At 40.7% G+C, this 19,885-nt stretch overlaps 1 protein-coding gene across 7 annotated transcripts in view; it reads left to right on the top strand.

Annotated features, from left to right (window-relative positions):
* Positions 1-11,037, top strand: part of RAPGEF2 (Rap guanine nucleotide exchange factor 2) — a 167,778-nt gene extending 156,741 nt beyond the window's left edge. For 5 of the 7 annotated variants that reach the window (XM_072334202.1, XM_072334198.1, XM_072334200.1 and 2 more), the window contains 5 exons: positions 894-1,046; positions 2,279-2,504; positions 3,971-4,530; positions 7,004-7,309; positions 8,554-11,037. In XM_072334202.1, coding sequence (XP_072190303.1) covers positions 894-1,046; positions 2,279-2,504; positions 3,971-4,530; positions 7,004-7,309; positions 8,554-8,579 — 1,271 coding nt within the window. In that variant the 3' untranslated portion in view covers positions 8,580-11,037. The remainder of the gene's footprint in view (positions 1-893; positions 1,047-2,278; positions 2,505-3,970; positions 4,531-7,003; positions 7,310-8,553) is intronic. The other 2 variants (XM_072334201.1, XM_072334199.1) reach the window with 2 other exon arrangements.
* Positions 11,038-19,885: the final 8,848 nt, after the last annotated feature.

The following is a 19,885-nucleotide window of genomic DNA, read 5'->3' as shown; positions in this document are numbered from 1 at the left end:
GATTTTGAAGCTACATAGATTGTACTTTTGCTCACGGTGGGAAAGTTTCTGAAAAGTCGACTGGGTTATGTTGATGAAGGAGCTGTAAATTATTGATGGCATTGTGATCCAGCAGATCAAAGGAAAAGTCTGTAGAAGGCTTGAAAATATCCTCTACCGCAAAACAGAAATTTACAGAACTGTCAGAGAAGCTCCATCTTTGCTTTTAAGTGTATGCCAGGATGTATTTTTTTGAGGACAGGAGCGGGTGGAAAAAGGCAAAGATAAGTGTTGCCTCAGAAAAGCAATTCTTTATGCCCTAGATCTTTACATCGTACATTATCTTAAAGATGCTGTTGTTCTTTGATTTCCCAAAATAAACCAGTGCCAAAATAATTCTCTAAAGGGAGACTGGCAACTGCAGGATGGCCTTATTTTGTTAGCCAGTCTTATTAATATGTCCAGCTTCCTTTGCTCTTCGGGACTGCTCTGTGTCTGGAAAAGAAACAAAGCTGTTTCACTTCTCACAATGTAAACCTTCACTGAGAGCTGAGCATTGTATGTTCTCATTGTTTCAGTTCATTTGCCAGAAACCACTACTTTGCTTATTCCTGATTTGTATATTGTACGAGCAGTATTACAAATCACCACCTCTGGATTATATTTTCTGCAACAAAATATTTATTTTAGGTAGCAAAAATGAAAGACCAGTTTCACTAAGTTACAGAAATACTTCACTATGTTTCAAACAGTAGGATTAAAATTTTGCTTCATTTAAGGTGCTGTTAGAAACTCATAAATTAATGAGAAAAGTGTTTTTTCCTATATGGTGTTCCCTCCATAGATGCACTGTGAAATAGGAAGATGTGTTTATATTAAACTTTACATCTGCCTACATTCATTCTTACTTAAAGGCATTAACTCCCCACAAGCTTTAAAGAAAATTCTTTCATTATCTGAAGAAGGAAGTCTGGACCGCCATAAGAAACAATCTGAAGACGCAGTATCAAGCGCATCTTCACATCTGTCTTCCCCTCCCACCTCACCACAGAGTTCTCCAAGGAAAGGTACTAGACACAGAACATTTCTCCTTCTGTTTCCTGGAGGTCATAGACTTTGGAAGTTCCTGAAAGAAAATCTGTACATTCAGAATAAATTACTACTCCTGTTTCAGGCGCATATGGTCAGCGAGGGAGCAGGAGGTGGTGCTCAAGTGGGACAGCTGAAGGCCCTGCTTGATAGCAGTAGGCAAGGAAGCCTGAACTGATACAGGATGTGGTGCATTAGGTCACTCTCATTACAGCTGCTTCTGACAAAAGTATTCCCATCAGAGCATCCCCTGCCAGTGGCAGTACATGCAGATTGCTGTACAAGATTTTAAACTTCACTGAGCTCATTAAGCTATTAAAGGAATTGTTTATTCTGTAACCCAGCTGGGTGGGATATGACCTATGTATGACAGGCAAGCTTAAGATATTTGGGATACAAATAACTAATAATCATTTTAATAGAAGCATACTAATTAATTATCCAAAATGGATAATAATGGATTTGAGGAATGATATTGCACTTTGGAACTTCCTTGGTGGTGCTAGTTTTTAAAAGATTTTGGTTATATTTAAAATGAATTTTAAAAGCGTATATTGAGGTTGAGTTCCTGTAATAAAATAAAATGGCAAAGTGGTGTGTGTGTTGGAGGCTTTGCTGTAACAGTAACCACAAAGAAAGCTTGAAAACTTGGAATATTTTTTAAAATTTAATTAAAAAACGTCGCAGGCCTTTTATTCACTGAGATATGTCATAAACAGTGAGCCCAGACATATGTGCTTCACATTGCATATGTTGTTCACCTCTGAAGGGTAGTGTTGCGGGACACAAAAACTGTATGAATGGTCTTCTGGATTACTTTGTGACACTAATCTTGCCTAGTGCACCTTTTCTGAGTTTATGAATAGGCTGTTTTTTGTTTTTTGTTTTTTGTTTTTTTCATGAAAAGTGAGATTTCATGCTATAAGAACACAAATACGATGCATTAGAAAATAATTTGGGGGGGAAAGTAGAGGGGAAGGAAGGTGGGTGGCTGGTGTCTAAATGAGTGTTTCACATTCCCTACAATCTTAAACTGCTGTTCAAGAAAAAGGACATACAGAAAGCTATGCTTTCTTTTCCTTTTTTTCCAGTGCTTCTTCTGTAAGTAAAACGTAATCATATTTTTGATTCACTGCAGTTGCAGCAGCAAAACTTGGCAATAGCTGAGTGGTCCTCTAAGAATCTGATTGAAGTGATGTTCCCTTTGCAGGTTATGCTTTGGCTCCCAGTGGCACAGTGGATAACTTTTCAGACTCCGGTCACAGTGAAATTTCATCCAGATCTAGTATTGTCAGCAATTCCTCTTTTGACTCCATGCCAGCATCCCTGCACGATGAGAGGAGACAGCGGCATTCTGTCAGCATTGTGGAGACTAATCTTGGCATGGGAAGAATTGATAGAAGGATTGTGATTGAACCAGATCAATACAGCTTAGGGTAGGAATTTTATTCTTAAATTATACTTTCTTACAGTATGTGGCATGCATGTTTGTTTATATAACTGTCCCATTATCTCTCTCTCAAATTTTCCTTTTCTCCTTTGCTCTTAAATTCCACTGTTTCACTACTGAGTCTTCTGATCATGTTCTGTTTTCTTACAAGAAAATGTTTTGTCCTCATACATGTTTTTTGAGGTCTATGTCAGTAAGACCTTTCTTCCAGTAGACCTTATCTGAGCACTTACTATTGCTATAGACTCCTCTCTGTAGCAGAAAAGAGTGTTCTAGCCATTTTCTTAGGTGGGGAATTAACTGAGTTAGATGACAAATTATTGATGCAGTTATTCAGGAATGGCAGTAAGAGCTGAAATAGCTAATAATTTTCCAGTCTGTTTTTACAGAAAATTGCAGTTTTATCTAGCTTAGAAATATTTTACCCCAAATCTCTCTCCTAGTCAACAATAATTGGAAGCTAAAATTCATGTTTGGCTGTTGGCTTTCAAAGTAATTTTCTAGATAATTAACTTCTGTAAAGGTGCTGCAAGTAGTTCTCTGAATCTGTGTCAGTGAGCCTCAGTCTATTTGAAGCTCTGATTCCTATTTAGTCACCAATTGCTTTTCTGAGCTATTATTTGGAAGCTTTAGTTCTCTGGTTTTGAGGCTTATAGTCCTGTAGGGTCTGTGGATGACAGGCCTGTTCTGAAAGTGGTGTGCTTCAGCTCTGGGAATCCCAGGCTATGCAAGTTCTTTGATCAGATGTATAAAATATTTGGAAGATAAAGGTCTCAATCTGCATAACAAGCTGCCCTGAAACCACAACTCACAGCAGCCCTGGTAGTTGCTAAATGAAGCTGACACTTGATCAGTTTTCTCTGCTTCTATGTAAGTGGTAGTGTCAGACTTGATCAGCCAGTGGAAGGCTACAGAGAACGTACTTGCTCTAGGAAGTAGTATGTTTTTCCAAAAGTAACAAAGTCAATTTCCTTTGCAAGAAATAAATACTGATAAGTTGTCATTCTGAGTTATGAATGAGCAGAGGTCTAAATCTGAGTTTCAGTCACTTCCTGATAAATCTCAGTTTCTAACTTTGAGTTATTTGCATTGCTTGTCTGGAAGAGTGGTAGGAATTTATCTGTCAGTCTGCTCCCTTTTATTCTGTGTATCACAGTGGCATTTGCTGGTCTTAAAGGACTGCTGCAAAGTTAAGTTTTTACATTCTGTGGTGGCTCCACTAATGTGTTTCATCAGGAGAGTTGCCCAGTGATTATTCTTATTGGTTCTGTTAAAGGAAAGTGTTCTGTGCTCAAAATCAGATTAGTCATTTAAGCAAGTACAACATAAATTGCATCAAAACTTTTGATGTGCTTGTCTTTTTTATTTATTTACTAGCTTTTCATGTGCTTTGTAAAAGATCTCTGCTTTCAGTGCTGGATTTTTTTGTTCCTCTCTTCAATGTGCATCTAGATCTTATGCACCACTGTCGGAGAACAGAGGCCTGTACGCTGGAGCTACTGTTCTGTCTTCTCCTAGTACAGAAGAACTATCACAGGATCAAGGGGACAGAGCTTCACTCGATGCAGCTGACAGTGGCCGTGGTAGCTGGACTTCTTGCTCAAGTGGTTCTCATGACAACATACAAACAATACAGCACCAGAGAAGCTGGGAGACTCTACCGTTTGGACATGCTCATTTTGATAATTCGGGCGATGGGGCAGGACTGTGGGCCTCAGGCAGTCATGTGGACCAGCTGATGTTCTCTGATCATGGCACAAAGTATAGCCGGCAAAGTCAAGGTAGGGAGGGCCTCGATCAAGCACAGTCCAGAGCAAGCTGGGCATCTTCAACGGGCTACTGGGGAGAGGACTCAGAAGGTGACACAGGTACCATAAAGCGAAGGGGTGGGAAGGATGTTTCTGTTGAAGCTGAAACCAGCTGCGTAACATCCATACCAGCAGAGGAGGTGAAGCCAGCTCCCATGTCCGCTCACATACCAGTAACATCAAGTACTACAAAGGGGCTTATTGGTAAGTTAAATTTTATTTTAATTCACTTACCTACAGTGCTTAACATTGTTCTAAACCTCTTTTTCTTTTGTCTGGTTTGATTTTAAAGAACGGAACATTCTGTAGTCTCTGTTTTTGCCTTGTAACTGTGTTTTTACTGCTAGAGAAATTATCACTTACAGCTGCTTCTCAGTTCTGGCAGTTCCTTTGTGTTTCAAGACAGCCTGCCATACATCATTAAAAAAAAAACAACTAGCTCAACTGCTGGGCAGTGTTTTGAGGAGCTGATGTATATAGGTGTCTGTTCTGAAATTTGAATAACTTTTCACAATAAGCCTTTGTACTCTATATTTAGGCACTTTTTTTTTTAAGAAGTGTTTTCCTTTCTACATTGTGTAACTAGTCTGATTCCTTACTTTTAAATGTTCCTTACTTCTAAAAATGCAGTCAGTTTGTGCTTAGACACCAGCTGAGGCATTTCTTTAGATTACTGAAATTGACGAGATTCCTAAGCAATTAGGGCTGTATTACATTTACGATCATCCAGTGAGGTAATAATCAGATGATGTACAAATTAACATAAAGGTAGCTTTGGCAGTGTTTTTAACACTTCTCATATTTTTCCTTCTACACATCCCAGGTGTCATAGGGCCTTCCAAGACTCCTCTACTTTTTTTGCATCTTTCATTTCCCTTTGCTGTGAGTGGCTTTCCTCAAGTTATTATGAAGGGCTATCTGAAAGCCATTTTGGTTTGGCACAGCTGAAAAAGTCTGTCACACAGGGGCCATGCTGAGACCATTACGATAAGATGCTTTTCCATTTTCTGCCTAAGTATATTGCTTACCAGTGGCCTATTGCTGCAAAACTTGGGTGCATCTTTGAATCCTTGAACTGTAAAGGGGAGGAAGCTGCTCAGTTCAGGACTCGATGTTCTGATTTGTGCCATTCTCTAATTTTACTCTTTGATGCACTTGGTTTCCACCAACAGGTGTGCTTCCAGACTTGCCTCTCATGACTGAGCTTGCCACTGCATTTATATACACTGATAGACTTCAGAGAATGTGACAAAGATCCAAAAAGTGCAGCTGTATAACTTCCATGCATTCAGTACTATTAACTGTGCTTGAAAATACAGTTCTGTTTATCATGGATCTCTTCCAATAGTTTAATAGAGTTTTTCAACAGAGTTTATTCTATGTCAAAATTACTTAAAATGAAAATTACTGAAATCTTTGAATAAAAATTCTCAGAAATTTCTTCATGTTGCTTTGCTCAATTGCATGTGTTTGTTCAAGAAAAGTATTTAGATTCCATAGGAGACAATTTGGTTTGCTAATTGCAAGGCAAAAGCCAACCAGCCCAGTAAAACCATTGTGAGCTGGTACTGCCCTTTCAGTCAGTTTCATACCGCATAATGCAGGGTGCTGTTGTCCTCATCACTTGTGCAAGAATATACAGGGCATGACAAAGCAGGAAGAGTAAATTTGCTGTGCCAGGCTTTTTTTTCCTGCTGTGTTTGCCTTTGTATTGTAAGTAGTCACATAAAAGGGTTAGACTCACAAAAAAACTGTTCGGGATCAGAGTCTTAATTAACTTCTTTAAACATGAAATTCCACAATACAGAATCATGAAACCAATGTGCATCTGGCCTGTTCCTGAAGATGTTTAAAACTCTTCATCACTCTTTCTTCCCTCAAATCTCTCTGCAAGGGTGCACTGGTTATGGCCAGAGTTAACTCTTCTTCAGGTAAACAGATAAACCTCAATGAGATCCACAAAGTATGTGGTCTTTCCTTCTCCTGCTCAAAATCTTCTTATTCAATTAGTGTTCTTGCAGGAATGATTTCAAGACTTAATTTTACAGAAATTAAAACCATAAGAGCAATGGTCAGTGATGCAAGCAAAAAGCATGAAAATGAGGTCCATTACTCTTATCTGTTGGAACTGTAGCTTTGCCTTAGTAAGGTTTATAGAATCTTTTTTTTTTCTTATTTTATTTTGTTTTGTTTTATTTTATTTCCTTGTCTGCAAGCTGCTAAGAACAAAAGATGTAAGCTTTTAGGGGCAAAACTTCAAGATTAAGATTGGGATGGCATTTGGGGAGATGCCAATATTCATGATGGCTGCCACTTTTGTGAACTCTTGTATCTCCCACTTCATTGGTCTCTTTGAACAGTGAATGTTTCATTCTGTGTAGTTGGTGGAGTAACTTCAGCTGCGAAGTCAGAGCATGTAATTCCTCATGTATTTTAGTAATTTCATTAGTACTTCATTACTGGAAGAATAACGGTATCACGGGTATGTTGTATATTCTTAGTTTTCTCGTATGGTTTACTTTTCAGTATCTCATTATCTACTAAGTAATATTTAACTTTCATCCTTCAGGGTTTTTCCTCCTTGGATCATGAGTTGATCAACATTTAACTCTCACTGTTCATTTTGATTTCAGCAGTTTTCGTCTTATTACTTCATAACAATCTTTTTTTCTTGCAGCACGAAAAGAAGGTCGGTATCGGGAACCACCTCCAACTCCTCCTGGTTATGTAGGAATACCTATTGCTGAGTTTGCAGAAGGTGTTTCCCATCCAACTAGAAAGCCTCCGGATTACAACGTTGCACTTCAGAGGTCTAGAATGGTGGCACGGACATGTGAGACCCAGGGGACGTCGGCTCAACAGCAACAGTCACATGGCCATTCAACTAGCAGGCCTGTGAACAAACCTCAGTGGCATAAACCAAACGAGTCAGATCCACGTCTTGCTCACTATCAGTCTCAAGGGTTTCCCACAGATGAAGATGGTAAATTTCTTATTGTTAAATTTTAAGTGTGCTGCATGCAAATGTGTTTATTGTTTTCAGTCACAAAGTAGATTATGCAAGTGATTATTGCACTAGAAATTCTTGCTATAATTTGAGTTTCCATCTTTTAAACCTTACTGTCTGTTTACTGTTTGGAAGGAGAACAATTCAGTTCATGCAAAACATCATTTAAAATTTGGAATGTATGTCTGCTTTGAATCTTTGACAACCAAGCAGTTGGCTTAGGTAACTTCTTTTGAGGTGCCTACGTTTCAGGTAAAGAGCCCTGACTGCCCTGGAAATATCCAGTGTTTGGCACTAGCTCAAAATGTTTATCTCAGTCTACAAATGCCTACTGCCAAAGAGCATCATTGGTCAGTTTTAGATGGATTGTCACTCAGCGTTCTAGCTGAAACTCATACATTGTGGATGCTGGGTCTTCCATACCAACTGCTTCACGTGATTTTGCTATCTTGCTTGCCAATCTTTACACTTTAGCTCAGCTATTGCAATATAAAGACCATACACACATAGTCTTTGTGTTATTTGGTAGAATGTAAGTATAGCTGGATTGCATCTTCAGAGCTAGATGCTTGCAGCTTAAGCAGAGTAATGCTCAAGTCACGCATCTGAATCTTTGATGCTCTGTTTTGTCTAATGGTAGAAAGGCTAACTTTCTCCTTCCCTCACTAACTGCTCAGTTACTAAAGTGCTGCGTACAGCATGAACTCGGCAATCAAACATGACAAAAAAGATGAGATCCCTTTAATAGGATTACCTCAAACTTTAAGAACTACTGTGGCAGTTTGAGACTTTTAGTTGTATTTTACCAGTGACAACGGAAGCCACAGTCATTTTTATGCAATCTTAACTCAAATAGCTCCCTGGGAAATAGTGGCAGATATATTCAAGGAAAAATGTAAGAACTGCTTTATGAAGCTATTAGATATTTAGGAACAGCTGTCACATTCTGGACCTGAGAATACTGCACCCAGATCAGCAATAGTGATTGTCTTATTTTCTTTGAGAATAAAATTTCAGAGAAGTGCTTCTCATGAGATCTGAAATGTAAAGATATTTGGATAGTCAGGTTTGTTTTGTTTTGTTTTTTGTTTTGTTTTGCTTTTTAATATACCTAACAGAGAGGAACAGAAAGCACGTGAACACAGTACAGGTTGTTTCATTTAGTAGCAGTCTTCATCTACATGAACTAAATATTTTCCCCTGTCCTGTTGTGTTTGCAGAAGATGAACAAGTCTCTGCTGTGTAAGACTTGGGGCTTTTCTGGATCCAGAGTGAACCACCTTAAAGGAGAGCACAAGAAGACATCCCTAGAATAGGAGCCTTGGAACTATAGTTAAAGGATGGTGGACCTGTTTGCCTCCTTCCCTGCCTTAAAGCAGCATGGGGCTTCTTCCTCCACCCCTCTCAAACCCCCCTTCTGTCCCTTCTCCCCTTGCATGTGAAATACTGTGAAGAAATCGCCCTGGCACTTTTCAAACTGTGTTGCTTGAAATGCACAGTGCAGCAATCTCCAAGCTACCACTGTCGCTGTCTGCCACATCACACAGTATCATTCCAAATTCCAAGATCATCACATCAGGACGATAACTCTGGCTGCACTTCCCAATGCCTGGAAGGGTTTTTTAATCTTCCTTTTCAATTTTAATCGTGATCCTAGCACTTAGTCTCATTGGGATAATGAGATAAGCTAGTTGTCAACTTACATTTGGCCTTTAACCTACCAAGAGTGGAATGCATTGAAATCCTTCAAGGAGGCAGTGCTTATTTGCTTGTTTACAATGCCTTTGTTACAATTTTGTACATTTGTGTTCTGAGATCAAATACTGCATCTGCCTAGTAATTACAGTATTATTTCCTACCTGTAAGTAGGGTTGCCAGCCTCAGCTCCCCCAGATTGCATCTACCTGCCACGTGGCTGAGCAGGGCAGAAGGGAAGAGCTGCAGGATGCAGCCATTCCCAACTGTCCAGCTTCTCTCTTAGTGTGTCCCACCCTGAAAGCTTCCAGACTTGTGCCCGTTAGTGGGGATGGCGTTGGGGCTAGGATCAGTGCAGAGCCATGCTCTTACAGCTCTCCAATGAAGGAACAGCGGACACCATGCCTCGTACCTGTGCCTTGTGGGATACAGGACGGCGTGCTCAAAACAAAGTATCCCATTCTAACGAGACAGACGGCAACCTCACCTTTAAGTTATATATTATTTCTATTTTTTTTGTTTTGTTTTGTTTTTTACTCTGTAGTTGTTATATTACAAGAAAAATTAACTGGATAACATTGCAGTGAAGGCAAGCTGGGATATCACATCTTCTGAAAGCTGTTAATATTGATTTAATAACCTCCATCTATTGACTTGGCATTAGGGGGATAAACAAGCCTTTAAGTAAAGAAGAATAACCTTTTTAGATATGCCAGCCTTTGCAATGCAGAAATAGTCACAACTGTTAATGGCTTTGTGGAACACTGCATGTGTAGAGAAGGCCAATGTGTAGCAACCACCTGCTCACAGCTGCTATTAACCTATAACGACTGAAATGACCCTCCCCTCTATTTTTGTGTTGTTTTTGCACAGACTCCAGAGAAGTGAAGGCTGCCAATCCGAGTAGTACTCAAATGTGAGGAACTGCTGGTCTTGGATTTTTTTTTGTTTTCCATTGAACTCAGCTGATCATATTGATCAGTAGATAAACGTAAATAACTTCAAATTTTAAAGATCAAAATGCAGTGTTTTTTCACTGTATCAGGCAAATGTCAGTGCTTTATTTAATTCTCTCTCCTGTAATCATAGCTTTTGTCTATTTGCTTATATATCACATTGTCAATTAAGCATTTGTAATTTTACATGTAATATGCATTATTTGCCAGTTTTATTCTCAAGGCTATGGACCTCATGTGCATATAGAAATACAAAATCCTAGCTCTATCACAAGTTGCACAAATGTTATATAAGCATAAAGTAATTGTAGACCATAGGACTGCTAATCTCAGTTCGCTCTGTGATGTCAAGTGCAGAATGTACAATTAACTGGTGATTTCCTCATACTTTTGATACTACTTGTACCTGTATGTCTTTTAGAAAGACATTGGTGGAGTCTGTATCCCTTTTGTATTTTTAATACAATAATTGTACATATTGGTTATATTTTTGTTGAAAATGGTAGAAATGTACTATGTTTATGCTTCTACATCCAGTTTGTATGAAGCTGGAAAATAAATAAATATAACATTAATGATGTCCATATTGATTCTTATGCATTTTACATGTTCCACATACTTGAACAACTTTATGAAAAAGAATTTACTTCTCTGTGTATTAATATTAAAGGGACGTTGCCAAGTGACGTGGGCAAACTATCAGCGTGGAGTTTTTCTTGATATACGTTTGTGCCACTGTTAATTAAGGGGAAGTTTGTGTGTGTACTGCTGAATGAACAACTGATGTGTATCCCCAGCAGAAAGAGTTCAGAGCCAAAAAGAGGAGTTCCTGGAGGAATGCTTTTACGTATGTATAGCATGTAAATAGTTTTAAAGGAAGACTCATGTTGATTTCATACTCTGTACGGTGTGAAAGTGAACAATGTACATTGTACAATTTGGGTAGAGAGACGGAGGAAAAATAATTCATTTGAGTTGTGCCTGAAAAAGGTATTTTCAAGTAATATAGGCCACTTAATAGCATCCTCAGTAATAAAAGTTGATGTTAGACTCAACTCAGTGTCCAGCCTTGGCCATGAAATATGCATGCTTTATTTTTTTAGATCTGGGACTTAAATGTTAGGCCCATTAAAACAGCTGAATGCTTGCTACTTTTAGAGAAATACAGTTAAAAAATGAAGCTCTGTTTGCTTCAAAACTAGTGGGAAATGGATCGAAGCACCAGACTTCCTCTCTTATATGGATTGTACGGTAGTTGAAACACAGTCAACTCTGAGGAATGCAAATGTTGATTTGATTATGACTGTTAATACTTCTGTATTACCTGATATGTGATGAAACCTCAAAAAGACTTTTGTGGACAAAGCTTATGTAGCACCAACAGCCTTTCTAGCATTCCACAGATCACAGATGCCACAGATCTGCTGAGGCTGAACGTTGTTAAAATTGCTCTGAAAAGCAAGTGACCTGGGGAGAAAGCAGCCAGCAGATATTCTGGGTACTTGTTAGTCTTGCAGGCTTGTGCCTGAAAATGGCACACTTTGAGGGAAGTTTGCCAGTAAAAGTAGGCTCACTGCTGATGTAAAATGGATGTCAATTATTTTCTATTATACTAAAAATGTGATGAAAGAAAATGGTAGCTTTTGCTAGATTATGATAATCTTTAAAGATTTATTTACTTACATACAGCAGTTATCTGGAAATGAATGAATATGGCCTGGGTAGCAGAATATTGGCAGCTGCTCTTCAAATTCATGAATTGATGTCATTATATCTCAGGAACAAGCCAGGGAGCTATGAATCTTGAAGACATTCTACAATTGGTAACCATCAACTGCATAATCTGACTGATACCATTCCAAGGAAGAAAAAAGCTGCCACTTGCCCCCGAGTAGCTGTGTCACGGATACATCGCCTGGGTGCTGTGTTCAATTTTTTTGGAGACTTTTTGCATCCCTAGTGAAATGAGAGGGTTTTTAACTAATTTCTCTTGAGTTTTGTGTAACAGGTACATCTGAGCCCTGCCTTTGACTAACAGGAGGTAGTCTGTGTGACCCAGTATGGTTTTGCTTCCTTGTTGGTCTGAAACGTGTGGGATTGTGCTGATAGAAAGCAAACCTTCAGGCTTTGGCCCTGCTTTTCAAAATCAATGTACAACTAGAAAGAGGTGTTTTCATTTGTTGATGCAGGGAACCCTCATATAATCCCCATTTAGTCTCGGGACAAGATGGCCTCTGTTGCTGCATAAAAGCAACAGGCTTTGCCACAGCCCTGGTAGTCAAAAGGTAATGCTAACATCATTGTCACATGAGACTTCTCTTAGATTGGATAATACTCTTCCTTTCTTCTTTTTCTTCTGTTTTACTGTGGTTTTAGGTTCATCCTGTCCCTGTCAGATTAAGTCAGACTTGAGTTGGACAGGAGTGGGAATTTGTGTAGTGTCTTTGCATCATGTGGCTGGATTTTTTTTAATTTATTTTTTTAATGTGTGTAGCCAAAACTGCTGGTTTTAAGAGTTCTGATGGCTAAGAAAAGGTGTCCTTAGCTGCTTTTCCTCTTTGTAGCACTAATGTGCTTTCCCATTGCTCACACCTCCTTTGTTGTTCTTCGGATGCCTGGTTCTCCTTCCCATTAACCTGTTCCTGTTGCTTATCTTTGCTGCTTGCTCACATAGCCTCTCTGCTTCTGTGCAGAGCACAGTACCACCCATTTCCTTCCTCCCAGACATGGTTTGTGTACAGTCTCCAGAAACAATGCCAGGAGGCGACGCTTAAACATTCAGAAAGCCAGGAGTGCTTCCAGACACAGCAAGCTCAGGCTTCAGCAATTGGGTCAGACTCAATCACTTGAGGTCCCTTCCAACCCCTACAGTTATGTGATTCATTCCTTAGTCTGCATACACGTGGCCCTATAATTAACCGTAGTGTTTCTCTCACACTGCTGCTTTTAATCGTGTTTGACCAATATACACTCAAGAAAAACATGCTCCTTTCTAGATTCCAGAAACTGTTTGCAAAACTGGTGTTGCTAGCAACCCCGAAGGACTGCGCAGCCTTCATTTCAGGTGCTGGACACTTGCTCAGGTGGAAGGACTCCATTCTTGCACTCCCAATGAACAGCTTTCAGAGGGATGGGCAGAAGCCTTCTTTCAGGTGCTGTTCTCTGTTTGGATCTTCATCAAAATGGGTATGTGGCAGGCTTATCTAACGCATCTTCCTGCAGCTCCTGTGCTTCCTTGAAGATAGTTTCCAGCTGCTGGACCTTCATGCTGCAGGTGTTAAGGAGCCAATGAGTTGCTTCCTCCTCCTTTTCTGGTGATGTATAATGTAATATAGCAATTTCAGCTGGTTTGGGGTAGCTTACAAATTATTAGAATTTCTGAATAGCTAAAGTGAGATAATGTCTTTAGGCATCTAGCATCACACTTGCCCTATAGGGGGGATTGGACTAAGGCTTGCAAATATCAGCAAGTGTCGCATAACGCAATAGTGCAATGTGTCTGAGGTTCCCTTCGTGTTGTCTTGATGTTAGGGAACCCAAATGCCATCACTTGTGGATGCAGCTCCTTTAAAGGCTTATTGCACATCTGGTGAATACCTCGAGGACAAATGTTTTCAAAATGTATTCCCGCTTGCAGAGAGTACAGTTACTCTCTTTACTGATCTTATTCTTATCACCAGTTTGGGGATAAGTTGGTTTCCCATTAGCTTAAATTGTCTGAACCCAATGCTAACATGGTTTTGATGTATTTACAACTACTGGCTTGGGAATTAGGTGCCTGATTGCAGCGATTTTGCCTTTGTTTCCCAGGATTTGGCTTTTCCTTTGAGTGCAATGAGTTCTTCCTGTGGCAGGCGTTGGGCACTCTACATCTTGTTAAATCTTGGCATGCCTCTGAGCTGCTGGGATATCATGCTCCATTATTTTTGTTCTTGGTATGTTTCCGGATTATGTTTTGTTTATTCATTATATGAATAATTTGTTAGGTTTGGGGACATGGGAGATTCTCAGTTTGCACGCTTTAACTGAAAGTAGGAGTCTGTAGTACCTGCATAGTTAGCCTTTCATCCCTCTTTGTTGAAAACTTGTGCTTGGTTGTAGTATTGTCCTGGTGAGCATGTCCTCATGCTTTTAATAGATTTGGTTGAAATTTCACAATCTCCTGCATACTGTTGAAGAATTCATGGCACCTAATGCCAGCTATTGTGTTGGGATTCTGTTCCTCTTCATCACATTCAAGTGTCACGAGCAGCTTTTTCCCTGTTCTGTAGCACATCAACTCTATGTGCTTGATCTATACCTGACACTTATGGTGACTTACCTTGGGTATGCTCTCATTTGTAATTGTTGCTGGTTTTGGCCAGTGGGCAGGGCATTTTCTCATCAAGGTGCTTCTTGACACACAGGACAATTCTGGCACTGTTTAGTATGGAGAAGGGGAGGCTTGGCAGGTCATTATCACTCTCTACAACTACCTGAAGGGGAGGTTATGGAGAGGTGGGCATCAGCCTCTTCTCCCAGATAACAGCAGTAGGATGACAGGTGATGGCCTTATGTTGCTCCAGGGAGGTTCAGGTTGGTCATTGGGATGAATTTATTCTTGGAAAGAGTGGTGAGGTGCTGGCACAGGCTGCTCAGGGAGGTGGTGGAGTCACCACCCCTAGAGGATTAAGTTCATAGAATCATAGAATCACAAGGTTAGAAATGACCTACAAGATCATCTAGTCCAACCATCCTGCCCTTACCATTGCAACCGTAAGCTATTAAACTATATATCGTAGCTTGTCATCCAGGCACCTCTTGAACACTTAGCGACTCCACCACCTCCCTGGGCAGCCATTCCAGTGCCTGACCACTCCCTGAGAGAAAAGGTTTTTCATTGTGTCTAATCTAATCCTCTTCTGGTACAACTTGCATCCATTTCCTTGGGTCCTGCTTGTTGCCTGCGAGAAGAGGCCAAACCCCTCCTCATCACAACCTCCCTTCAGGAAGTTGTAGAGCACAATGAGGTCTCCCCTGAGCTTCCTCTTCTCCAGGCTAAACAATCCCAGCTCCCTCATCCACTCCTCATATGACTTCTGCTCCAGACCCCTCACCAGTTTCGTTGCCCTTTTCTGAACACGTTCCAGGGCCTCAGTGTCTTTCTTGTACTGAGGGACCTAAAACTGAACACAGTACTCAAGGTGCAGCCTCACCAGAGCTGAGTACAGGGGGATGATTATCTCTCTGCTCCTGATGGCAATACTATTTCTAATGCAGGCCAAGGTGCCATTGGCCTTCTTGGCCACCTGGGCACACTGTCAGCTCATGTTCAGCTGAGCATTGACCAACACCCCCAGGTCCCTTTCCTCTTCACAGTCATACAGCTGCTCAGCCCCAAGCCTGTAGCACTGCATAGGGTTGTTGTGGCCAAAGTGCAGGACCCGGCACTTGGCCTTATTGAACCTCAGCCCATTCACCTCAGCCCAGCGATCCAGCTTATTGAGGTCCCTCTGAAGGGCCTCCCCACCCTCAGGCAGATCAACTCTATTTTTCCCAACGTGTCATCTGCAAACAAGATATCTCTTTGTGTGGTTGGCATTCCCCAGACTTGATGTGGAATAGTGGAATGGAGAAAACATGCTAATTTGTGAAAGGTGGAAAAATGATTGTTTTTGTTTTTTTCCCCCCAATATTTCTGTAAGCAAATGTTAGAATCCTTGCAATCCTTTTATTTCCCCACTCCCTGACATTGCAGCTGCATCATCCACTGTTTCAAGGTGAGGTGAAAACTTGAGTCGTGTTTTGTTCCAGGGATGTACCCAAGGGCTACATTATTTGCTATGTACTTGTTCTGTAGCAAAAAATCCTGGGTTGGCTCACCTTGTAGCAACCCATGCTCTGTAAGTGAGAAGGTCCTGCCCTCAGCCCTTCTGCACGCTCATGAAGCTCACCTCTTGGTGCAGGTCACCCAATAACAGTATAATGCCTGAAAGCAGCGGCTTTGAGGGATTTCTGACTCTCTGAAAGTGCATGTAAATAAGAGGCAGGGAAAGAATGGAAATTGCTGGCCTACTGAGAGTGGTCATGTCCCCTCATGGTGTGGAGCAAGCTGCTTGACAGCAATTCAGGCTCCAGCGGCAGCAGGTGCCATGGTCTGTTCCAGTGTGCTGCGAGCCCCTGTCACCCAGTGTCCCTCTGGGGACAAGGACACAGGGCAGGCATAACGTGGTCATCAGCGATGATCCTTTGATTGTTCACCTTGGTGTGTCAAACAAATTGCTGTTGCCACTGTTTGGAGCTTGTAGGTTAATGTTTTGTATGTTATTCCACTGCTTCCCATCTCCCTTCAGCTGTGCTTCTTGGAATCTTTGTGCATTTATTTAACCTCCACCAATATTTGCTTAATATCTGAGCTTTCAAAGTGTTGTCAGCAAAATCTGCCCTACAGTTCCCTCCCTGCTGTTTACCTTTGCTTACTACATCAAATATGGTGCATAATTTAGACTGAAGGCCCTTTGAGAAAGGCAATGCATGTTTGTAAAGTAACATCTATGTTAACATTTATTTATTTCTCCAACAAAGAAAACTTTTTTTTCTTTCTGGAAGCATGCTCAGCATTGTCAGGATTAAAAAACAAAACAAAACAAACATCTCTGCAGACTTCTTGAATTATAGATAGAAACGTAAATCATTTTTAAAACATGCTGCTTGCTCAGTGAAGGTCACCTTCTTTCACCTGAGCTATTATTTTATAAATGAAATGTGCTGGGATTTTAGGAACACGGAATTGGCCAGATGTACCCAATCAATACCTTTCACAAATCTGCTAAAAATACTCACTTAATAGAATGCTGCATACTGATGACAACGCTTTTTCCCTATTACAATAAATTGTGTTTTTTGAAGCTGAGAGTTCAGCCAAATCTATTGACCTCTTACTTGGCCTTATACCTATGGAAGAAAAAATAGTATTGGAATGACTAAAACTTCTGGTATTATGAAGGTCTGCGGAATGTGTACATACATACTTATTCCGGTCTTCACCTTTTACCTGTTACAAGCACAAAATACCAGTTCTTCCTGGAATCATTAAGGTCGGAACAGGCTCTAAGATCATCTCACCCAACCATCAACCCATTCCTCTGTGCCCACTAACCACATCCCTCATTGCCATTTCTGCACGGTTCTAGAACAACCGCAGGGACGGTGATTCACTGTGGCACTATGCAATGACTGGAGATGCCTGGAAAGCTCTTTTGGGATTCCTCCACTTGTAAAAGTGTCGCATGGCTTTTGGAACCTAAAAATTTAATTCCTTTCCTCTTTCCTCTCCTAATGTTGCTGCTGGAAAACCTTATAACTCTTATAGTTTCTAAATAAAATGGAATCTCTTCGTTCACTAGGATAGGAACATAACTAGAAGAGCTGGTATTTTATAGAAGGCTGTTACCCACACATAGTAACTACTTGAAAAGACACCATTTGGTGTGCTGTGTAATGAGATAATGGACTTGTGGTTTTTTTTTTCCTTATGTATGTTGTTTTTAGTCCCAAAAAACACCAATGTGTTGGTTGTGGGCTGGCTCTGAGTTGTCAGTGATCAGCATGTCCATAGAGAATGGAAGAGTTAAGAACTTAATGCTCTAAACCATAATAACCATAATCCTAGTCAGCTGTTACGGAGTCCAATCTTGACATCTCTACTATTCAGTTTTGAGCAGCCTGTCTTCAAACCTGTGGAAGATGTGGGGACACAAATATTCCGTGGATTTGGAGGTTATTTGTTTGAAGAGGAATTGTGTGACCTCGGTAAGTGAAATCACTCTTTTAAATGGTTTATAAAAAACCTTGGCGAGGGGAAAGTGCGAATCTTGCAACAAAAAGCAGCTCCTGTGGCAGGAAAATACAGCCACTAGCTAATAAGTAATCTCTGGAACTCATGTCTCTTTTCTGGAATGAGGTACTGGTGTCTGCAAACTTATTTCAGTTGCATTGGCTTTCTGTTGTATATTCATTGATGTGGAACTGCAGGTCACATGCAGTCTGAAGTTTTTTGGTCACGCTAGGCATATCTATTGAGTGTTTTTGCTGCACCAGCATCAGAAGAAACAACCTAAAAATAGGACAGCAATTGGAAAGAGGAGGAAACAAAGCATTTTATATCCTTATGTCTCCTGTATGGCTTTTTGAAGGCCAGCATTCTTTCTCCTATGATTTTCTATATGTCGTAAAAATGCTAGTAGTGTGTCCAAGGGATGCTCTCATATTTCAGAGGGATGTGAGTAATACTGTGCAGAAAACTTTGGTTACTCTGGATGCAATGCATTATGAGGATGAAAAAAGATTATGGATTTTCTTCAGTAATAATGCCTGAAGGAGCAATTATCTTCTCCAAAATGTGCTTTTGCAAAGCATGTTTCAGTCTTCGTTATATTCCAAAAATGGAAAACAAAAATCTGGATGCTGGAGATTTTTGGAAAAAATTTGCACCAAATGCTGTGAGCCTTGTATAGAAAAACAAAATCATGCAAGCTGACAACGGGCTGTCTTCAACTTGCTCTATCAGGAACAAGTGCATCACTGGCGGTTTCTTGGAGGTCTGCAGGCATTTGCAAACAAGTCAGTGTTCCAACAAGCTTTACTCTCAAGCTGGTGTTCTACTTGACTATTCAGTCAATGATTTTAGAAGAGAAGACTTAATGTACAATTACTATTAAGTGGGAGAAGTTGCACAGCAACAGTGACCTGGTAAGTGTTGCCAATTGCAAGGCAAAACATATGTCACTCTGGGAGGTACTACCAACTATAACTGAACTGGCAACTTCAGAATTGGGCAAAAGCAGAACAGCGTAAATGATTGCAAAACCGAGCATATATACAGCTTAGCAAAATGGCTTTTGGAGAGCTCACATGATGAAGGATTTAAATAAAAACTTTCCTCATCAGCTAATTTAAACCATTTGCATTTGTACACATTGCCATACATAGATCTAAGTTAGATGTTGATATTTAGAATGTCTTTTTCACAGGTACACCTGCAAATTCCTTGTGAGTGATGTTTAGCCTTTTCTGTGTACAAGTTTCCATTTCCTAAAAGCATGTAGCACTTGCAAAGTGGTTTGTATAAGATTTCACAGAATCCTAGGAGGGCTGAGGCCATCAGGGCCCTCCTTGTGTATCAGGTCTGGCCCTGGGTGCAGCAGGGCCACCCAAAGCAGCTACCCAGGCTCATGTCCAGGTGGCTTTGGGAGATCTCTGAGGAGGGGACTCCACAGCCCCTCTGGGCAGACTGTGCCAGGGCTCTGGCAACTGCACGGCACAGAAGTGCTGCCTGGTGTTCCAGTTTGCATCCATTACCTCATGTCCTGGTAGTGGGTATTGCTGAAATCAGCCCAATTCCATCCTCTTTGCACCTTCCCTTTCAGGTATTTGTACAGGTGGATGAGATCCCTTTGAGTCTTCTTTTCTCCAAGTTGAACAGTCACAGCTCAGTGTCAGCCTTGCCTCATAGAAGAGGTGCTCCAGTCCCATAAGTACCTTTCTGGCCGTTCTTTAGATCCACTCCTGTATGTCCAGGTCTCTCTTGTACTGATGAGCCTGGATCTGGACACAGCACTCCAGATGTAGCCTCATCAGCAGGGGAAGCATTGTCTCCCTTGACTTGTTTGCATCACTCCTCTTTATCTAGCCCAGGAAACCATGCAGCTTCTTTGCTGCTAGGGCACGCTGCCTGCTACTGTTCAAATTTGTATCGCAACAAGTTTTCCACATCCTTTTCTGCCAAGCTGTTTTCCAGCTGGATTCATGTGCATGTTTCTTGCTTAGTGCAGAACTTTTGTCTTCTCCTTGATGAGCTTTGTGAGGTTCCTGACCAGCCAGTTGAGGTTTCTCTGAGTGGCACCATGGCCATCTGGTGTAT

This window comes from Excalfactoria chinensis, chromosome 4, assembly GCF_039878825.1.
Source record: "Excalfactoria chinensis isolate bCotChi1 chromosome 4, bCotChi1.hap2, whole genome shotgun sequence".
Lineage (NCBI taxonomy): Eukaryota > Metazoa > Chordata > Aves > Galliformes > Phasianidae > Excalfactoria > Excalfactoria chinensis.
The sequence above is the reverse complement of the archived record's forward strand: the minus strand, read 5'-3'. Positions and strand labels throughout refer to the sequence as shown.